Source organism: Lutra lutra, chromosome 2, assembly GCF_902655055.1.
Source record: "Lutra lutra chromosome 2, mLutLut1.2, whole genome shotgun sequence".
Lineage (NCBI taxonomy): Eukaryota > Metazoa > Chordata > Mammalia > Carnivora > Mustelidae > Lutra > Lutra lutra.
In genome coordinates, this window is record NC_062279.1 from 87946197 (window position 1) to 87969373 (window position 23177).

Here is a 23177-nt window from a genome sequence, read left to right on the forward strand (position 1 = left end):
TTTTATTTATGTTTCTCAGAATTGTGTAATTGACTTTAGAAATTAGTCTAAAGTATGGAAGTCAAAATGTATATAAATAGAAGTGATTATTCATTTCAATTAAGTTGATTTATATTGAAAAATATTTCCAATCAGATTCTTTTGTACAAGGCATCTCAAATACATTCAAAAGATTATTGGATTACTGAATTTAAAAAGGTCCTGAAACCATTATTATTTGTATTTATTAGTGACCTATTCCTTGCACATTTCTAAAGATTTTGGATAATTTGTATTAGAAAACAAGACAATGAAAAGAAAAACAGAAAAAAATCAGTTAGAACAAGCAGAGAAATGGATGTAGTTACTGAGAAACTGTATTTTGCAGTTTGCTTCACTCTGTGATGATCACCGGCAACATGAACTTGATGAAAAAATACATATACGTTATTAAGTGTGAAATACCATAGTAGAGATAGACAAAGTAACTGAGGCACAAAGCTGGTAAATCCCTTGTCTAAAGACATTCAATCACTCAGTGACCCCCAGAGACACAGTTCTTCAGGAGTAACTTCTGGAATAACTACTCATGATTCAGAAGTGTTTCTGCACCAGATATGAAGGTATGCCTAGTGACTCCTGACTTTTTAAAAAGAAAAAAAAAGGGGAAGGGAAGGGGAGGGAAGTGGAAGGAAAAGAAAGGGAAGGGAAGGGAAGGAAAGGAAAGAAAGGAAAAGAAAAAAAACCTAATGCCTATAGGGTATTGCTTTGACTTGTCGATGTTTTTGTTTTTTCTATGTTTTCCCCCCCACGTGAATAAACTCACCTTTGATTCTTAGACATTTAGAAAGATTCATTCAAAGGTTTTTGCTCCAGCTTTTCAATTTATTTTTAAGAGAATAAATAATTAGCATACTTAAATGAATGCAAATTACATGTTGTTTCTGTGCTCAAACCAATAGTTCAAGAAATTTCAGCATTTGATGAGCTTTTCTGTTTGCCTCTCCTGCTGCCTGCCCACCACTCCCATCCTGCTCTCTGCTCTAGTAGGCAGACCTACCAGAAGGTCACCCCCCTGCCTCACTTTCCCTAAGCCTTTTGGTTAGAGTTGGTCCTTGGAGAACCTAACCAAGGCATAGGGTTAAAGAAGAATAAGGCAGAAGGTCTCTTGTCCCGACTCCTTCACTGTGGGGAGGAACAACAGGTTTCCTCTGACTGGCTGCCTTCTAGGGGATGGTACAACTCTATAGTGCCCAACCTGGGGCCGTGCCCTTGTGGTTTTCTTATTGCCTGCCTATGCCTCTGAGAATAGTCTTTTTATTAACCCCCTCCGTGAATTACCCAAATTTGCATGCACTGTTTCCTGTTCAGATCCTGATATAATTGCATATAAATGATTCATACTCTATGTGAATTTTAGTCAGAAAAATGTCCTTAAATCTGCCCTCTTCTGTATGTTTCATGGGTGTTTGGACAAATCAGTTAACTTTTTTATTTTTAAAGTGGAATTTAAATTGATGTAGGAGGACTAAATGGGAGAATTAAATAAACTAATTTATATTTATGTAAAGTACCTGGCACATTGCAGTCATTTTCGTTTAAAAAAAAATTTTTTTTTAAAGATTTTATTTATTTATTTGACAGACAGAGATCACAAGTAGGCAGAGAGGCAGGCAGAGAGAGAGGAAGGGAAGCAGGCTCCCTGCTGAGCAGAGAGCCCGATGCGGGACTCGATCCCAGGACCCTGAGATCATGACCTGAGCGGAAGGCAGCGGCTTAACCCACTGAGCCACCCAGGCGCCCCGTTTAAAAAAATTTTAATGCTGATTGAAGAGCTCTATTTTCTTCTAAAATGTCACTGCTATTTGTATGATGTGTGCTCAATCTTTCACACAAATCGCTGCAATTTGGACTTCATTATCTTGGGGTCTACTGAATTTACAACCAATGTCAGAATTAAGAGAACATCAGACTTATGTTCATTAGCCAAACAGCTAATGTTGAAAGTATTTGGCCTTTTAGTCAGCCAGGAGTGAGAGTTGGTGACAGAACTATAGCTGATCTGGGAATAAGCAATAATAAACATATGATTTTCTTTTTATATTTTTATTTGTTGATGGGGCAATCTCTTTTCCTCAAAATAGCACAGACTGTTTAGCTTACTCAACAAATTACTCTGTGCTTTTTTTGAAAGGGAAAAAAAAAATGGAAACACAACAGTGCTTAGAAGTTTCAGCTTCCTTTCTTTTTTAGAATCCTATTTTTATACTCAACTCCCAGCGCTCAGTGCTATTATTATCAGGCAGTAGTGATCGAGGTGATCTAAAAGTTCTGTATTTAATTCTTTAAGAGTTTTCTATTTGTAAGAGATATTATGATACATAGCAGCTAGTACTGTCATTCCTGGTGGGGGACTCCCGGCATTTCACCGACATTCGTTCTAACTCCAAGGTATTGTTAGGTGGTGATGCTTCTGGCTGCCTTGGACTGGTGTCTACTATCATCATCTAACCCTCTGAGTTACTACAGTCCTGTTCTGGGGAGAAAACAAAAACAAAACCAGGAAACACTCGTGTAGTTGGGAAACTTTCAGCTCACCAGTTTGATACTGCCTCCTAAACTTAAGAAGGGAGCACATTTTTTTGCACTGGCTTGAAGCAAAGGACAAACTTTGATTTTTTTTTTTTCCCATGAATTTCCGTAATCCTTTTTGCCTTTCTTTTATAAATTAGCAAAAGCATCGTGATAAAGGAACTGATTATTTTGGATTTGTGGGAATGCTGTTTTCTGAAGCTGGAGTTGAGGCATATATCAGAGGAACATTTTATTAAAAGAACATTTTATTAAGGATGCAGGGCAGAATATTTAAAATGAGAATTTTTTAGAACATACCCGGCGGTCTGCTCATGATACACATGGCATAAAAGTTAAGAACTCGAGCTATGCATGCACATTGCCTGGATTTGAATCTCAGTTCCACCAGTGCTGTGCCTTTGTGCCTTTGACTAGTGTCTCTGCATTTCTGTGCCTTAATTTCATCACCTGAAAAATGGGGATGATAACAATAGTAGCTACCTAAGGTGTTGTGTGAGTCCAATGGATGTATATAGAGCTCTTCTAAAATTCTCTGACTCACGGAAGGCACTTAACAAATGTTAGCTCTTGCTATTATCATCAGCAGCAATGTCAGGAATACAAGAGAGCGATAAAAATGCTGTTATAATTTCTGTTTCCGTTCACTATGGATAATTTATCTGTTTTCCTTAAATGTTGTCAGCCAATTGTGTTTAGAAATACGAAACTAGGGGCGCCTGGGTGGCTCAGTGGGTTAAGCCGCTGCCTTCGGCTCAGGTCATGATCTCAGGTTTCCTGGGATCGAGCCCCGCATCGGGCTCTCTGTTCAGCAGGGAGCCTGCTTCCCTCTCTCTCTCTCTCTGCCTGCCTCTCTGCCTACTTGTGATCTCTCTCTGTCAAATAAATAAATAAAATCTTTAAAAAAAAAAAAAAGAAATACGAAACTACTTTCTGCCTGTATTGTTAAGGCTTTTTATGTGTGTATATCTATATTTTCTTTCAAAGATGAAATTTAAGTGGTAGAACTCGTTTTCTTTGGTATGACCCTCAAGCAGACTGACCTTAATTGTTGATGTTGCTTTCTGGGAAGAAGTGGAAGCCCAGTATTCTTTGCTGACTTTTCATCACCCTTCTGTCAAAGCTGTGATTGGTGACTGTCTGTGTATGGGAGTTTATTGTCCATATTGCCTCACCACTTAGGGGTTAAGTTTTTCAAAACTAAATTCTACTAATTAGTATAGACTTTTCTTATCCATGAGCTCACCTCTTTAGGAGTGCTGAGACATTGTTTTGTACATTGTGACCGATGTCTGTAGGTCTTACGTAGTGCTCTGAGCACATTTAAAACCCACTTATATTGTATGATAATATTTAAATATTTGATGAGCTTATTATATTCCTTTCATTTGAAATTGATTATGCATAGAGAAAATATTTTTCAGACGTACCCAGGAGGGGAGATCAGGTATTTATTGTTTCATGAGTTCATTTCCAGTTTCCTGATACTGGATAGTCCCTACTAAATGGCACAATTGTACTCTTGGTAGTGTTGAAATGGTAATGTTGAAATAAGAGGAAAAATTATCAAGTAAATATGAGATTAGACTTGCTATTCCTATTTATTCTTTCCTTCCAATAAAAATATCTAAATTTTTTTTTTTACATTTTCAACCAAGAAGTTTTTATTTAGAATATTTCAGAGACAAAAAGCAGTTCACTTTGTTTAGTAAAATAAATTTAACAAATACATTTAAATAAGGTAAATCGAAGACTTCTGTGGATCTTTTCCCTGTTACTTGGTTTTCTGTCTCCCAGCCTGACTGGGTTTTTTTCATAAACATAACATGAGGGAGGAAGCATTTCCTTCTGACTCTACTTCCCTAAGTTGTTTTCCTCATGTTACGTTTTCAGCAGAGGCCTTGCCTACTCTGAAATGGATGGTAAAAATAAATTGGTACTGGGAGGTGATGGTAAAAGGCAAACTTAGATGATTTTCACACCATCTGTTATCAAGAACCAAAAGGAAATGCAAGCCCCACCACTTCCCAGCCAAGCCACTGCTTTACACAGAAGCTACATGGAGTTGCCTAGGGTTACTTTCTTTTCTGGTTATGTACATTAAAAAAATACAATGTTGTGTTAAATAGCAGGACAGCTAACAATGGAACACACAGCACTACACTGAAAAACCAAAAAGCTGGGTTAAGCCGAGGAGAGAAACGGCGGATGGTCTTCATGGAGGGCAGCTGCCAGTGCCCACCCTCTCCTCAGTCTAATTCCTGGTTGAGAGAAAAGGTACTGATTTTCTCATCTGCTCTAGGGTTATGGATTAATCTATTACACAGCCTTAGGTTTTTAACTTCTACAAGTGTTTCTGCTTACTCTCAAGGGGTAGGTGAGTTCCAGCATTTGAGGAGCCTACAGCTTATACCTTCTGAGTGTTTAGGAAGAAGAATCCAGAATTATGAATAAGAAATCAATTATCATTTTAGAATGAAAACAAATTCACAACAAATTACAAGTTCATGATAGCTGACAAATGCCTACAAGCATCACAAATCCAGAAATCTAACATGATTGTTACTTATAAAATATCCGATGCAACTTCTTTCCTACCTTAATTGAGTACTCTTGATCACCCTTTGAAAACTATTTTGTAATATCACTTTCTACAGAAAGAATGAAAAGATAATTCAGCCTTTCCTTAAATCATGTATGTATATGAATATATATATATACACGTGTATATATGCATATATTACACTAACCCTAAATTAAATATATCACCAATACAACTTCCTCTTTTCCAGATATCCAAAACGCTGTCAGCCCCTCCAGCGTTGGCTGACCCAAGGGAAAGTGTGAGAGTTGGTAAATTGGAATGGAAAGAGGGGACTTAATAGATTGTGGCTAAAATATCTTTATTTCAGGAATTGTGAGCACATTGATACAGTCCCTCCAGGACCTTTGGAAGCAGCCCATGCAATTGAAGGGCCTCAAAGTTTAAGCTCCATTTGTTTCATAATTAATTCCCCTCAGCTTAAGGGACAAAGCGGTGATAGCATATTGACCCTTCCTTTCACCAACAAAGATACATTATATTATCCGTGGGGTATACTTTCTTGAAGACTCCTAATTATTGAATAACATTATTATGCTAAGATAAGGGTAAGAAGAAATTGTTTTCATTAAAAAATCATGACTATAGCCAAAATTTTTAAAAGTTTATTTGCTCTTTAAACTAGATATTTAACCAAGGTCTAGTGTGCACCACATATTAAGTCTAAATTGCCAATATACCCACAGGAAGAACTGTGAAAATATTCATGAATTATTTACTCACATAACTCACATACTTCCAACAGGCTAAATTGAGTGTTTGTTTTAATCTACTAGGTTATGTTTTGATTATAGGCTGGTGAACTTGAACTTATGAAACTTTTCATGTTTCACAAATACACTTGAATTTCCTAAGTCTTATATTTTATACCAGGGAGACAGAATCAACCAACACATTAATGTAGAAATCCCTCTCAGTCTTAAAACACATCTTAAACCAACTAAAACGAATCCATTGGAATTGAAATTCAGAAGTCCCCCCTCTCATCCATGGTTTTCTTTTCCCCAGTTTTAGTCACCCCAGGTTTAGTACAATCTGAAAGCCCATCCTCTTTCTGATGTATGGTCAGAAGGTCAAAAGCAGCCTACCTCTACATCACAATGCCTATGTCATTCATCTCACTTCATCTCATCATATAGACATTTTATTATTTCACAGTACGGTAAGATATTTTGAGAGAGAGGAGGAGAAACCACATTCACATAACTTTTATTACAGTATATTGTTATAATTGTTCTACCTTACTAATTGTTGTTTATCTCTTGTGCCTAATAAGTTCAACTTTATCATAGGTATGTATGTATAGGGAAAAACATAGTCTATATAGGGTTCAGTACTCTCGCATTCAGTCAGCTGGTGGGAGTCTTGGAACATACTCGCAGTGGATGGGGGGAGGGGTTGGACCTACTGTATAAAGAAGGGATAAATTATTAGTGGTCAGTTTTTCTTCCCTGATGGGGGAGTCATAGTTAGCCATTATATAGCTGACATTCTGGACTTCAAAGAACCCTGTCGCTGGCTGGCATCAGTATTATGCATGAAAAAGCTGTGATTTATTATTGTAGCTACCCTTAGTAGAGATCCTTCTCTGTGCTGGCTGTACGAAGGAGCCCAGAATATGGACTCCTATATCAGAATGTATTGCAAACTCTCGCCACACTACTTACTAGCTATGTCAATTTGGGGCAAACAAACTAACTTCTGAGTTTCAGATTCCTCTCTGTAAATGAGAATATGGACTTCATTTGAGAGCTGTAATTTAGAATAATAAAGTACCTGACTCTCCTCTGACCCATTATGACCACCTGATAAATGTTAATTCTTTTTTTTTTTTAAGTTTTTATTTATTTATTTGACAGACAGAGATCACAAGTAAGCAGAGAGGCAGGCAGAGAGAGACGGGGGAGCAGGCTCCCTGCTGAGCAGAGAGCCTGATGTGGGGCTTGATCCCAGGACCCTGAGATCATGACCTGAGCTAAAAGCAGAGGCTTAAGTACTGAGGCACCGAGGTGCCCCAATTCTCTTCTTTCTTTTCTTGATTTTTGCCCTGTTTCCTTTCCGAGTGAGCACATGTCTTTATTCAGAAGTCACTTTATTCACTCAGCAAATACATGTAATCATCTACTATGCACCAACTTTGGCCAAGTGCAGAGGGTTTACAAAGCTGAATAAGATATGATGCAGGATATGGCAGGAGCTCATATAGGAGTGTAAGCCAGAAAAAACTAACAAGAGTGCAATGTGATACATGTTGCCTCCAGGTGTTTAGAAGGTTCCGAATGAGTGATCCCACTCTTATCTGTGGCATGACGAGGTCTGCCTTGCTTTTATTTGCAGGCATCCATTTCATGAGACATCATTTCATGCATTTTTATTTTCAGTATATCCATTTTGTGTTTCTGTTACCTGACCGGTTGGTTCCTTGAGAGTTCCCCACTTACATTCTCCACACGGAAGCTGATATCTGCTTTGATTCACTCCTTTCCAAACGGGGTAATACAGATTGGGCCAGTGGCCTTCAAATCGTTTTGTACTCTCTCTCAGCTAAAAAAAAGTAAAATAGGTAGACCATGCAGTCCAATGTAAATGTATTTATTTGCTTGTATTACATATTTTTTTAATGTAATTTATTATAAAACATGCAGAAACTTTTTTTTTAAGATTGGGTGATAAAATAAGGCACTTCTGTTATGTTCTGTATGTGTTCCTGAAAAATGCTGTGTCTTGCGAAATTGCTTAATCAAGACATTAATGCTTGAGTTTTCTCACAGAAGTAGGAAGAGATCACTCCAAACCTAAAGTAAGTTTAAAACAACACAAATGAGAATGATAACAATCTTCACACAAATATTAGCGCCATTAAATCTCCCCTGTCTTGGCACTTAACATCACTGTTGGTCAGTCCTCGTGTGGCCTTGAATCCTGGGTGTGTACTTCTCTTTGAGATTTATGTCTGGAAGGGTAGTCCTTCTTCTTCTTCTTCTTCTTTTTTTTTTTTTAAGATTTATTTAACAGAGAGATAGATCACAAGCAGACAGAGAGAGAGGGGGAAGCAGGCTCCCCGCTGAGCAGAGAGCCCGACATGGGGCTCGATCCCAGCACCCTGAGACCATGACCTGAGCCGAAGGCAGAGGCCTAACCCACTGAGCCACCCAGGTGCCCCAGAAAGGGTAGTCCTTCTAATAGAGACCATTTTTATCAAAATTAAAAAGTTTGTCCCAAGAATAGGCTTTCTCATTGATGCATTTTTTTTTTTAAGTGAGGGAGACATGTCTTCTGCAATTTCTTTTTTTTTCTTTTTTTTTAAAGATTTTATTTATTTATTTGAGAGAGAGAGAATGAGAGAGAGCATAACAGGGGGGAGGGTCAGAAGGAGAAGCAGACTCCCTGCTCAGCAGGGAGCCTGATGCAAGATATGATCCTGGGACTCCAGGATCATGACTGGAGCCAAAGGCAGTCACTTAACCAACGGAGCCACCCAGGTGCCCCTCTTATGCAGTTTCTGCAACTGTTCTTGAAGCTTAACTAATGAAAACTGAATAGTTCTTAAAATTCCTATGTAAACCACTACTAAAGGAAGGTACTTCTACCAATTTTTAGCTCCATTCTTAAGGATTTCATATGCTGCCAAGGCTTTCTTTTATTTTTATTTATTTTTTTAAAGATTTTATTTATTTATTTGACAGACAGAGATCACAAGTAGGCAGAGAGGCAGGCAGAGAGAGAGAGGAAGGGAAGCAGGCTCCCTGCTGAGCAGAGAGCACGATGCGGGGCTCGATCCTAGGACCCTGGGATCATGACCTGAGCCGAAGGCAGAGGCTTTAACCCACTGAGCCACCCAGGCGCCCCGGCTTTCTTTTTTATTGTGAGAAATCTTGTCCTTGATTCCTTCAAAACATGAACATTCTGGAGAAAAGTCATGTATGAACCAAAACAGCTATTATGTCCTATCGATATCATTCCTCTATAACAATCATATATGAGAAAGTTCATGTCAAAGAAACATTTAGTAGAAGAGATTATATTTTTAAAATAATAACTATTTGTGAATAATACAAAAATTATAATTTAAGTGAAAGAGATATATTTAATATGTAGCATTGCTTTTCATAATCTTTAACACTTTATGAAAGTGATTATTTTGGTGACCATTATCATGAAGTAAGTTACCTCCCAAAGGCAGAATATACATGCTGTATAATCAACAAACACCCAGGGCAAAGTCTATCAACCAAAATAGCAGGTGTACTTACATGTCATAAATAATCTTGCAACATTTTCACAGTTTTTTTGCTACTCATCACACTTATTATATTGTTTCATCTTATCATTTACCTGATGGGGTTGGCTTGTGCTTGAATTATCAGCATGGTTGTTAATCCTTGGTCTCTCCGAAAGAATCTTTTTAAGCTACCTGTCCATTTCCATGTAAGGATTAGTTTCTTAATATCCATGCTCTAATACATTACACTAAAACATGTGCCCACAAGCTATAGTGTATTCAGTAAACTCAAAGCTCAGATACAACTCTGAGATCTCTGTTCTCCATCCCTTTGCCTTGCGAAACTCTACTTCTTCCCTTGAGTCTCCATCTTCAATGAGCAAAACTGACCAGCTGATGTATGCACTGAATGAAAGTGCCAGGGTCAGTGACATCTCAAACATTATCAATATTAGGTCTCTTTTTTTGCTTCAATAAAAATAACATAAAATCAAGTTGTAGTATTTTTTTCCAGAACCCAATGGATTCTCACGCTCAACCCCTCTAGCCATCAGTTTTGAATGTGATAAAGCCCATACACCTTCAATGGTATTTAACCATCCTCTAGGGACTTCCTGTCTGTGCCCTTGTACCATTGCAGAATAAACGTGGTTTATAGGATTTCTTCTGGTATTACTTAAGACAATAGCTGTGTGTTTTTTGTTAAAAAATTATTTGCGATACTCTTAAAGAATAGCAAGGCAGGTTTTAGTCAAGGAGGCTGTCTTGATAGATACAGAGACCACTGCAGTAGGATTTTGCAGTAGGGGAGAGAAGCTGGGCTCAACTGTGAATACAACAATGAAGAGCGGAATCAAGGAAGGTGCGGGGGTAGGGGAGATTGGTGGATAGAAAATTAGTAAGACGAAACATCAAGAGTAAAGGGAAATTTGGGCTACACCAACCTAATAGGATTCTTGGTGAAAGCAAATGAGGTGATCAGACATCACCTGGGGAATGGAGGAGAATGGGGAATCCCATCAGTTATCAAAGGTGGGAGATTCTGGCTAAACTCTCTAAGCAGGATTCTTGCTAAATTGGACAATGCAGATATGAACACAGAAGCTCAAAAGTAGGACCCAGTTGAAAAGAGAGTCCAGAGGAGCCTGTCTACAGTTTGTTCGAAGGGGGATTCTTTGTGGGTTTGCAGTTAGTCTTATTCTGTCATTCTCCACTGGACCTTTCCTTTCATCTATAAAAAAATAGCAGACTAAGGTGACCTGTTTTTGAGGTTGGTGTACTTTGTCAACTACTATACTATTATTAGATTCTGTTTTTATGTAAATCCTCAGTTACAGATGCTATTTCTCTGTTCCAATTATTTCTATCTCTCTATAATTCTCCATCATCTATCCTTTTGTTTTTTCATGACTATGTTACAAAATATGGAGCTTATTAAAAAATGTTTGAAACATTTGTAGCCTGTTAGCCTGAGCTTGATTTTTATTGTTGTTTTGTATGTTTCTAGATGGTAGATGTAGGGTGGTAGAGGAAAAGTAAAAATGAGTAATGAGTATAGGTATTCATTTTGAAATAAAATTTAAGAACATAATGGTACATTTCATCCTATCTAAAATATAATGAAATGGAATAGAGGCAAACTATGCAAAACATTTATGTTAGGTAATTTGTATTAGGTATTTTGTAAGTTGTTTAAGAAAACATATTAAATGTTCCCAGACAATATGGAGTTTAAAGCATTTATGTTTGCTGGTGAAAGTTTGGCCCATGATTGTGAAAACAAAATAATGTATAGAAAATACAGTTTTAGGAATTGATATTACTTAATTAACATTAACTTAATACATATCTCAGAATTCTGTTTTATAAAGAGTTTATTTATTTGTTGTAGAGAGAGAGAATGCAAGCGAGGGTAGGGGCAGAGGGAGAAGGAGAAACTCTTAAGCAGATTCTGTGCTGAGTGCAGAGCCTGATGTGGGACTCAGTCTCATGTCCCTGAGATCACGACCAGAGCCGAAACCAAGAGTTGGATGCTCAGCTGACTGAGCCACCCGCGCGCCCCTATATACCTCAGAATTTTAAACTCTTTATTTGATGTTAAAATGGTTAAGAAATAGCCTGATGTTTTGTGGCTAATTAAAATCTAATATGGGATACTTTCATAATGAAAGAGAAAATATCATCTTATTATCTAGTTGAATTATTCTGTATCTAGCAGGCCTGTTACTTCAGGTGATTGCAAAAACTCAGAAAAGTTTTATCCCTTTTAATTTCAAGTGTGCATATATACAGACAGATAATGTGTGTGTGTGTGTGTCTTTGATTCTGTGAAAATTTCTTAAAAGACCAAATTACATCTTTTTGAGTTAAGGGTGAGCATAGTATGCCATAGAATGGGGTGAATACTCTCCAGTAAAGAGTTCAGGAAGGCTGTGTTCAGCTACTTCCAAAAAAGGAGCCACAACAATTGTACAGCCTACATTCATGGATCCTATAAATAGATAGTCAATTTGTCAAAGGTATAATTAATATCAGTTGTTATTAGTGCCATCATCTCTTAAGATTGAAGAGAAAATTTCTGCATTAAGATCCCTATTAATAAATAATAAATTGGGCATGCCTGGGTGGTTCAGTCAGTTGAGTGCCCAGCTCTTGGTTTGGGCTCAGATCATAGTCTCATGGGTTCTGGGATCGAGCCCTGCCTCAGGCTCTGCTCTCAGCAGGGAGTCTGGTTGAGGATTCTCTCCTCTGTCCATTCCCCAATCCGTACATGTGTGTGCTCATGCACTCTCTCTCTCTAAGATAAATGAATAATCTTTAAAAAATAAAAATAAATAAATAGTAATTAGTGTTCATAAAGAGATGAAAGTCAAGCCAGACTCATGTTTTCAGCCAGTTTTGAAGTGGTATGAAGTTCTATTTGCATGAAGAAGAGTCTGTATTGATGCTTTTTATTTTTTTTTTCCTCTAAGGATTTTATTTATTTATTTGACAGAGATCACAAGTAGGCCGAGACACAGGCAGAGAGAGAGAGAGGAAGCAGGCTCCCCGCCAAGCAGAGCCCGATGCAGGGCTCGATCCCAGGACCCCGAGATCACGACCTGAGCCAAAGGCAGAGGCCTTAACCCACTGAGCCACCCAGGCACCCCTGATGCTTTTAAATCTTATCTTCAAATAAAATGTGCAAGCCTTGTCATTTCTGATCTTGCACAATCCATTTGTTTCATCAGAAAAGTCCAAAGTTTTTGTTATTATAGAACGTCTTACTCTTCTCGATACTCCTCCAGTTATATACCTTAAGAGGTTAATAAAAAAGCAATTTTTAAGTTTTTTCCCCTTACCTCCAATATAACATTGCCATTTTCTTTATGACCTTGAGTTTTTCTCCTTTGGCCAAGCTTTATGATATAAGATGTCACCTTTGTGAAAGCATTGAAGAAACTGTGTAAGAACGTGGAAAGAAAAATTGACATAGCGCTCAATCTCCACTGAGCAATTCAACCAAATACAGTACCAAACATTTCAGTGCTTGTTGAAATATTACAAAGGATGTCGCTGGGTAAGGGCATTGGAATTTTATCTTGCGAAAAAGAAACATTAAGAAATAGAGCACTTGTATATATTTTATAGGAACATACTGCCTAGTAACGAGGGAGGTATTTTATTAAGCTTTTTTTGCATGAAGTTTAACATCATGATCTTTTTTTTTAAATATATATATTTTTAAGATTTTTATTTATTTATTTGACAGACAGAGATCACAAATAGGCAGAGAGGCAGGCAGAGAGAGAGGAGGAAGCAGGCTCCCCGCTGAGCAGAGAGCCCGATGCAGGGCTCGATCCCAGGACCCTGGGATCATGACCTGAGCTGAAAGCAGAGGCTTTAACCCACTGAGCCACCCAGGCGCCCCTAACATCATGATCTTGTTCTATGCATTTTCTCCAAGACAATAAATCAGTAAAATTGTATCCCATGTGCATTTCAGTTTTATGATGTTAATTCTGAAGATTACTCTTTGTGATTTTTTTTGTTGCCTTAAATAAAACGAGATACAATTTATTCCTGACCAATGCGTTACCTACCTTTAGGTGTCACTTTACAGATCAAATTGGGAAAATTATTATCTAGTTTTATCTAGTAAATTTAAAAGATAGACTTCCAATGCAGTAATTATTTTGGTTTGCTTTTATTTTCTTGAAATTCTTAGTGTCATTTCATAGATTAAACTATGTCTTCCTTCTTGTGAAACTATGAACCATCGAAAATAAAAAGAATATATTTTTCCAATATAAATATTAATTACATTACAACAGCAATTGAAAAAATAACACAGAATAGTATTTGTGCAAAGGATAGTAACCAAAATAGCAAAAGAACATAATAAAATTAAATGATTTGTTGAGGCAGCAGATTGTATGTATTTCATTTATTTTATAATTGTTAACCTACCATGCTGTTTATTCATTTAAATAAAAAGCAGTAGAGGAAAAACAGACTGTCCAGGAATTTTTACATGATTTATGTAAATCTCTGGGTAAGTTTTCTTTCATCTCCTTAAGTCTACATTGTTTCACAGATACTAATTTCAAAGAATTGTCAAACTGGTCAGATCTAACCGTGCAAATCAGTGATGCTTGTGCCTTCAAATCACCAAGCATGTATTTCCTACACAGGAAAACAAAACCATAGTTCTCAGTGTCCTGAGTACTCTGGGCTTTTCTGCAGCTCTGGATACCAGGTCTCCCACAGAAGCTCTACTGTTAGGTTTGTGATGTAGATGATACAATAGCAACCAACACTCTACTACAGCCCTCATTTGGCAGGCAGGAAGATCCTTATATAGACACTGTATTATGAGTTGGTGTCAAAGCTTTATTTCTCCCTTCACTATATGTACCAACTCCTGGTAGCTTCTTTTCCTTTTTCTATTTTATTTTTTTCTCTACATGTCAGTGTGTGTGTGTGTGTGTGTGTGTGTGTATATATATATATATATATATATATATATATATATGCAGTTTTATATTTACAATAAAACTGTCATGAAGGTAGTGATTTCCCATATACTTCCTACCCCCCCACTCATGCATAGCCTAAACCATTATCAACATCACTTACCAGAATAGTACTTTTTTTTTTTAAGATTTTATTTATTTATCTGACAGAGATCACAAGTAGGCAGAGACACAGGCAGAGAGAGAGAGAGAGGAAGTAGGCTCCCCGCCAAGCAGAGAGCCTGATACAGGGCTCGATCCCAGGGCCCTGAGACCATGACCTGAGCTGAAGGCAGAGGCTTTAACCCACTGAGTCACCCAGGCGCCCCCAGAATAGTACATTTTTTACCGAGGATGAACTACATTGACAAGATAGTTTCTTTTTTTTTTTTAACTTCAATTTTTATGATGGAAATGTAGTTGACATACAATGTTTTATTAGTTTCAGGTATACAATGTAGTGATTTAATTCTACACATTACTCAGTGCTCATCATGATAGATGTAAACACCTCTGTCACCATGCAACGTTATTACAATATTATTAATTATATTCTCTATACTGTACTTTTCATCTCCATGCCTTATTTATTTTATAACAGGAAGTTTGTACTTTAAATCCTTTTCACCTATTTTGCCCATCCCCCCCACCTACCTCCCCGAGATAGTTTATTTTTAATCATCTGTGCTCATGCACAGTACATTCTGCTAAGTTGAAATCTCCCCTATTTACCCAATTTGCTGAACATTTTGATTCTGTGAAAATCAGACTTGGATGATGAGAAATGTCAGCAGACAACCTATAGATGTGGTAGTCTTCTGCAACAGTGACCACCTCTCTCCAAAATACACAGTAATGTCAGTCATGAGTGGGGAGTTAAGTCTTTATTCTGCTAAACATACTCAGCAATCATGAGTACTTTGGTGATTTTGAGCCTTAGAAAACATCAAAAATTGTAAAACTGGATTAAAAAAAAAAAAAGGCTACAAATTTTAAGAACCTATAATAAATTGTTACAAAATTTAGTGCTCACTTCTTTCCCCTTAAATGTAATTCAGGATGGTTAATTTTGGCAGTTTTAGTTTAGTTCAAAGGAAGTATGCAATTATTTTTATGTAAAGATTTGAAGTCTTTCCAAATATCTTACATCTTCTGAGTAGTAGTTAAGTGATAATCTAAATAATATGTACATGGTAATTTAGTTTGCCAATTTTCTAAGGACATATAAAAGTTAGATAAAACTTTAAAATGGTGATTCTCACTCCACACTTACTAATTAGGTCTAAATTCTTCTGGAAGATTTCCTTGGATCTTGAAGTCACCACTGGATGGGGGGTGGGGGCCTGGGTGGCTAGTCATTGTGTCCGTCTTCTGCTCAGGTTATGATCCCAGGGTCCCGGGATCAAGCACCTCATCAGGCATCCTGCTCAGCAGGAAGCCTTCTTCTCCCTCTCCTACTCCCCCTGCTTTGTGTTCCTTCTCTCACTGTCTCTCTCTGTCAAATAAGTAAATAAAAATCTTTAAAAAAAGAGAGAGAGAGATGAGTTTGAAGTAAGTTGAAATGGGAACTACAAAAGAAGGAAAATTAACAGGGTGCCTGGGTGGCTCAGCGGGTTAAGCCTCTGCCTTCGGCTCAGGTCATGATCTCAGGGTCCTGAGATTGAGCCCCACATTGGTCTCTCTGCTTGGCAGGGAGCCTGCTTCCCCCTCTCTCTTTGCCTGCCTCTCTGCCTACTTGTGATCTCTGTCAAATAAATAAATTAATTTAAAAAAAAAGAAGGAAAATTAATGACTCAAAACCAAGGCCCTAGGTTGATAAAAAATAAAATGTAAGGCCTCATATGAAGATATAATCATAGAAAATCTGAAGAATTAAATAAGGATTGAAAGAGGAGTTAACAAAATGTATCGTGTTTTAAATGTGTTTGATGAAGATGTAGGCATACATTCTCAGAAATACTGCATTATACTATTGTGGTCATTAATAAATTTTTTCATTCATTTAGTGAGTCCATCAGAGTGTGATGTCTAGCTGGCCATGGGATCCAGGAAGCATTTTACAAAGATTTTCCAAGAGAATGTAGAGAGTTCCTAATAGATGGCTAGAGTGTAGCGACAGAGAATGTAGAGGGACAATGCCAGTGTCAAATGGCATAGAATCATCAGATGATTATCCAAATACCAGCAACTGGTATGAGGTCCTGGAGTAAAACTAGAGTCTCCAATGAGAGTTAGTCAGGAACAACGCAAGATATGCCCAGAACAGACTGGAGCCCAGCATGTTATGCAAGACATAGTTCAGGACTGCGTAGCTAGTGATCTCCGCGCTGGAGCTGTCATCGGGTAGAGGGAGAAAGACCTTGCTGGACAGACCCTAACTGGTGAGGAAAGACATTGAGGATATTTAAACACTCTCTGTCTTGTGTTTAAATGGTCTGGGTCAAGCAAATCAGCAGGAATTGTTCTAGGAAACAAAGAGATTTAAAGATGAAGCAATGAATGGGACTGCCACATGTCCTTTCCTAAGCTTGTCATTGAATTTGAGGGCTTGGAGAACTCTGCCTACAAAAAAGTTTGGTAGGTCTCATTGGAAATTTGCAAGAAGAGAAACTTTAGACAGAGAAGGGTCCCATATGGCCGGAAGGGTTTATGAACAGGGTTTGAAGAGATGGAGAGAATTTTGATAAGTTTTGTGTTTTCAACTTTGGCTGAATATTGGAATCCACTGGACCATCTGGATTGCTTATAAAATATGTTAGAGTAGGTTTCCTTTCCTTTTTTTGGTGATTCTAATATGCAACTAAGGTTGACAATGACACTGATAGAAGAGATTTTCAACTAGTGGGAATGCGGTGAGCAAAGACCCAAAAACAAAGAACAGAACTTATTCATGGGCCAGTGCCATCTAGTTTTGCTGGTGCAGATTCTAGGGTACACTTGCTGGGATGTTATATTGGGGAAGGAAAATAATACATTATTATACAAACAAAGAGGTCCAATGTCAAAGCCTTGAGAAACTAGCTAAACTAGGAGAAATGAAGAAACCTAGACAGTACGAGGTCTGTGAGGCAAGAATGGTGAGAGTTTAGAGCAATAATATCTCCACACAGTGAAAAACCCAAATACAAAAATAGACAGGGGCACCTGGGTGGCTCAGTGGTTAAGCCTCTGCCTTCGGCTCAGGTCATGATCTCAGGGTCCTGGGATCGAGCCCCGCATCGGGCTCTCTGCTCAGCAGTGAGCCTGCTTCCTCCTCTCTCTGCCTGCCTCTCTGCCTACTTGTGATCTCTCTCTCTCTCTCTCTGTCAAATAAATTAAAAAAAAAAAATAGACAGACATTAGGAAAATGTAACACAAGTCTGGAAGCCATCCAATCTTTATTTTTTCCTGCATTTTGTTCTTATATGCTTATTAAGAATACTAAAACTGCTTATTCTAGTGTTACTCCATGTTGATCTCTAGTTTTCACACATGTTTAGTGAAAAATACTGTATTTAGCGAAAATACAGTATTTAGTGAAAAATACTGTACTCAATCTTTTTATTTACAAAGTAGAGATTAAAACAACAAAAATCTTTGCTCACTCAAACTCCTGTGGTTGTTTTGAGGCCAAGTATGTGAAAGCTTTGTTTATAGCATCTGTTCCCTCAAAAAATAAGACATGGTTAAATCTTGAGTGAGAACGTGTAGGTTAGGTCATAACTGATAATAACAGAAAACTTGAGTATTCGTTTTATTAACACTGTCAGCTTCCCCAATCATTACTTAGTGAATTGGCAATTCTGATTTATTTTCTATAGCCTCTTCCTCAAAGGTGTTTTGCTCAAACTTTCTCAAACAAATCACTTTTAGGCACTATCTGATCTTAGAAGATTCCAATCCATTCAAACAAAAAGATGCTGAAAAGTTAATGAGGGGAAAAAAAATTGTGCCTATTTTGACTTTAAAGACACTGGGACTGTAAGCCACTTCAAAGCCTGTCTTTTAATCTTCTCATTGTTGAGCCCTTTGTTGTGAGGAGACAAGGGGGTGTGATTTTTATCCCTGTAATCAGTTTCTGTCAAGACAAGCTTTCTAAACATTTGTTAAGGGGGAGTTACAGAAGTATTATGTGTGGTCACTAGTCTCTCACCCTTAGCTGATAAAAGGAGATGAGTGTCAAGTCAGCAAACCCCCAGTCTGACTTCGCTTTCCTCTGGGGGTCCAGAGACTAACCCTCTCCGCAAACACACCTATCATGAAGGAAGATTGAATTTGAAATTGTCAAGTTGCGCAGTGTTTTACTTTCTTCTAGAAGATATGGAAGGTAAAATCATTGTTTTTTTTTTTTTCTCATTAGAAATATTTGCAAGCTTTGATAAAGAAATCTTGGGGATGGAGTTGGGAGTTTTGAGTTTAGATAGAGATTGTTGGAGCAACCACACTCGTTATTTTGGAGTCTTGTTATTTCAGTCTACTCCTGGCTGCTTTCACAAATAAATTGTGTGGATACATATAATCTCTAGAATGAGCTACTTTCTACACAGCTGAATCTGGTGAAAATGGGTTTGAAAATTGTAAAATTACATGGGTACTTTATGTCTGTCAAGAAACACAAAGAAACCCCAAGACTGGCCTGAAATTACCACGTAGAAGCAAACAGGGAAAAAAGTGAGGCTGGGGGGTACTTTTCTTATTTAAGGCAAATTGCCTTTCTTTAGCATTTGGATTTATTCATTATTAGCCAACACATTTTAGGAAGACATTTTAGAATTTGGGTTCTTTGTGGTACGTATTAGATCCATTATGATTCCTTTTGTAAAGTTTAATGTTTGTTTATGTGGTTTTGATTATAGTGTTTTAAGTTAAGTGCTATATAACTCTCTTGGCCTTTTACTTTTGTAATCCACATGGACAGCCTAATGTAGGCTTACATTTGCTTCTGGAAACTTGGTACCTATTTATAGATTTTTAAACAATACTTGTTTTTATTTGTACTCCTTTTTAATTATGCTTTTCAGGGATCGTTTTTTACAAATTCTGATTTCTAATGCCTTTCCCATAGAAACCTGTAAGTAACTCTTAACTCCTAACCAGTTTGGGGGTTTTATTAACTTTCTCAGAGAATGCAACAATACATTTTTAGAATTTTCTAGATCATCTTTTTGGGAAGTTATTCAGTGTTTCTAAAATATAAAAACTTGAAATATAACATAAACATACATTATCTGGCTTGTAAAATAATGAAAATATAAATAGTTGTTAAAAATTCATAGCACTATTATTATCAGTTGTCGAATGCATTGGGGAAACAGCAGTTTTTCTTGACTCTTCCACCTGTTTCCAAATATTTGATAATCTCTGATGTGTAAAACCACAGGGAAAACTAAAATGGTGCATTGTTATGGATAGTAGAGGGGTCGTTTCTCTTAATATCCGGGCTCTTTAATTGTCTAAAACTAGAGTTAGGGTAATTATGTCAGTTGATATTTTATTGATTGTCTTTTCTGCCTAAAGAGAGCAAAGTGGTGGATAATTGATGTACTGCCTAGAATGAGAATTCCTCATTTTGAGAAATTTGAAATGGAGTTGTGATCAATTTCATTGTTGTACTTGTCCAACAAATTAAAGATAAATATTAATCAGAGTCACAGCATCACTATTCTAGTGCTGTAGAGAATTTTGAATCATCTTATGCTATTTCAAAACACCTTCAGGAGGTTAAGTTCAGATTTATTTTTAATATAGCAGCAGCTGAACTTGGAAGTAATTCATTGTGTAAGGGCCAAAGATACTCTTTAGCAAACGTTTTTAGCAAAAATTTAATGATTGTCAATGCCCATTCTCTGACAACACAATTTATTTATTATAATGTAGTAAGTTTCACAGAACCGTCATAAAACATTTTTACTAAATGAAAGAGAAATTATAGCTTGGGATGCTAAAAGCTGATTCATATACACAGCGAACTGCACTGCTCCATGGGTAGGAAAAATAAAAACTTCCCTTTTTAGTTATCATCCTGACTCCAGATTCGCATTCTTGTGACATGTAAAGGTGAACACTTTAGAGATGAGCAATCAGTGCCCCAGAAGATGGTCCTGCAAGCCTTTATCATCACAGACTGAGATTGTGTGTCTTTCCTAAAGTCATTGCTAAAATTGGGTCTTGCGTTTATGCTGCTCAAACTGATTGGGGAGAAGGAATGATAAACAGTAATTTGAGGTTTATTTTCTGAATGGCACTTTACAATTGATATGTATTCCTAGAGCTTTGGAGGTATTAATTGCAAAGCATTTTTGCTTCCAAATGGGCAAATACATTTTAAAATGAAATCCTGTCATAAAGAAGCCAAAATATTGAGGCTAGACCACATCCATCTTTTCCCTAAGAGATACAAATAAAACAGTTGAAATAGCCCCGTATGCTCCCACGGATCTGAAGACAGTAGCTCATATATGTTTTGTGGTAAGATAATGTCTAAACACGTGTGGCTCATGGACAGCATAACCATTTTACACCTGGAGTTTATTGGTGGCCACTGCAGAGACAGTAACAGGTTTTATCATATAGAAGCTGCTGACCTTTTCTCTCGTGACCCAACAGTATCTTGGGTCATATAGGAATTATAATTTTCCCTGGATTGCATAATGCATGTTGACTGAATGGTGCTTTATGAGAGATAACAGTCTTTTTCTACAGTCATTTGTACCTGGGCCCAGAGGAAGCACCATGCCCCCTCCAACCTTCTTCATGTAAACCAGTGGCCTTTCTTTCTATTCTGTACCTTCCTTTCCCTTATCTTTCACCCCATCTTCTTTATATAGGCACGAGATCACCTATTGGTTAAAATTTCATGTATTTTTTAAAAAGCTATCTATCCTATTCTTAATTTAAAGATTGACATATGTTTTTATGGGACACGTGGGTTGCTCAGCCCATTAAGCCTCTGACTTTTTCTTTAAGTTTTTATTTATTTATGTGACAGAAAGAGAGGGAGAGCACAAATAGGCAAAATGGCAGGCAGAGGGAGAGGCAGAGAGAGAAGCAGCCTCCTGTTGAGCAGAGACCCCAACGTGGAGCTTGATCAAGACCCCAAGTCAAGACCAGAGCAAAGGCAGACACTTAACTGACTGAGCCACCCAGGCCCCTCAAGCCTCCAACTCTTGATTTCAGCTCAAGTAGTGATCTCAGGGTCATTGGATGGAGCCCCACATGGAGCTCCTCACTCAGCAGGTTGTCTGCTGGAGATCCTCTCTCTCCTCTCCCCTTGCCCCACATCCCTAAAGTAAAGAAATAAATCTTTAAAAATTTTTTTTAAAAAATTGATATATTTTTTTAAAAACTATTCCCCTAAGTATAATGAAGTAAGTCCTTTTTTGTGTGCTCTTTTTCTCCTGAGACCCTCATTTGATTTTGTGTGTGTGTGTGTTTCAGTGTATCTGGATTTAAGAAAGTTCTATTTTTATTATTTATGAGTGATGTTTATAGCTTCAGATGTATTTTTATTGCATCGAGTTAATTGCTTTGAGCAGCAATTGTTACAGCAGTCAAAAAGATTAAATCTCTGTCTTTTAAAATTCTGACTAGGCAATTGTTTCAAGAGAATGGATAGCTTATATAATTCACCCAGAAAAATCCCAGAATTTTTATTTAAAAGAAAAATGTAAGCTCTGTCTGGATATAGAGTAATATTATAACTGGGACTTCGATTCTCATTCCTACTGAGAAAGTGTTTACATTGGGTAGTAAACTGCAAGATGGAGAGAGAGGCAGAATTATCATATTTATGCAAAGTGTCACTTGTTTATGCTAAGTGCAGATAAACTACAAATTTCTATACCTTCCTAATTAGCAAAATTGTAATTAATGTTCTTATTTCTAGATGAAATAATGTACTTCAGGAGACGTCTCAATAATTTGCCAGGGATCATTACTTCTTTTTAAATATAGGACCTCATGGGAAATGAAAATGAAAATAAAATACCTTTCATTCTGCCATCTGCTAGGCTTAGCTGCATAGGATAGCGTACAACGAGGTTCCCTGATTGAAATGTCAGAGAACTTTGATAACCGCACGCCTTCTTTCAGTGGCCAGTTAGCGGCTTGTCTGCTAGTGTTTACGGAGCAAAATGGATGGAATGCCAAGAGAAAACACAAACTATCCCATTGGTTAAAATCCTGCATTCATTCTCCTGAAGTTTACACAGCAAGTGAAATGGCCTGTTTGATAAATACTGCCATGCCTCCTGATACTTCTATCCTTTATAGCTTATAGTAGCGAGAGTGGTCCCAGCACAATATTTCTTAATCCCCCTGAATCCCTTGTTCATACATAAATCACCTGTGCTCTGGCAGAATCTTGCACTGACCCTCTAAGACTTTTATTGCCGTTCCATTCATTTTTTATTACCTCTTCTTTCATCGTCTTCTTTCTTTCCTAAATCCTTGAGCTGAAAGGGGGCTTACAGTTTTCATTTTCTTGTAAATGATGTATGTCTAGTTTCTTCCTCACCACGTGCCAGTGTTGTGGGAAAGCAAAGCTTCCCTGTTATGAAAAGCCGACCTAAGGGAATGAACCATTGGACTGTTGACAGGTCTGTTGGGGACAATCAGTGTCTTTCCTCTTAGCCATCCGTTAACAATGGCACTTAATCCTTAGCATTTACTGAGTGCAAAATAGAGGTTGTTAACTGTTTTATTACCCATCGCTTCCTCCCCATGACTTCCCTGCCCCTAACTTTCCGGTCACTGTTCTCTTCCTTTTCCCCTCTTCCTTTTGTTTTCATTTTTGCTTTTGGTCATTGAA

General features: G+C 37.4%; 1 protein-coding gene across 6 annotated transcripts in view; it reads left to right on the forward strand.

Moving 5' to 3' along the window:
- The window catches only part of ARHGAP24 (Rho GTPase activating protein 24), a 531966-nt gene that overhangs the window by 390887 nt on the left and 117902 nt on the right, over positions 1-23177 (forward strand). Inside the window, exon 1 of one of the 6 annotated variants that reach the window (XM_047717879.1) lies at positions 18600-18695. The exons of the other annotated variants lie outside the window; for them this stretch is intronic. Within the exon in view, the coding sequence (XP_047573835.1) occupies positions 18689-18695 (7 nt within the window). The 5' untranslated portion in view covers positions 18600-18688. Of the gene's footprint in view, positions 1-18599; positions 18696-23177 lie in introns of those variants that run through there. 6 annotated transcript variants of the gene reach the window in all.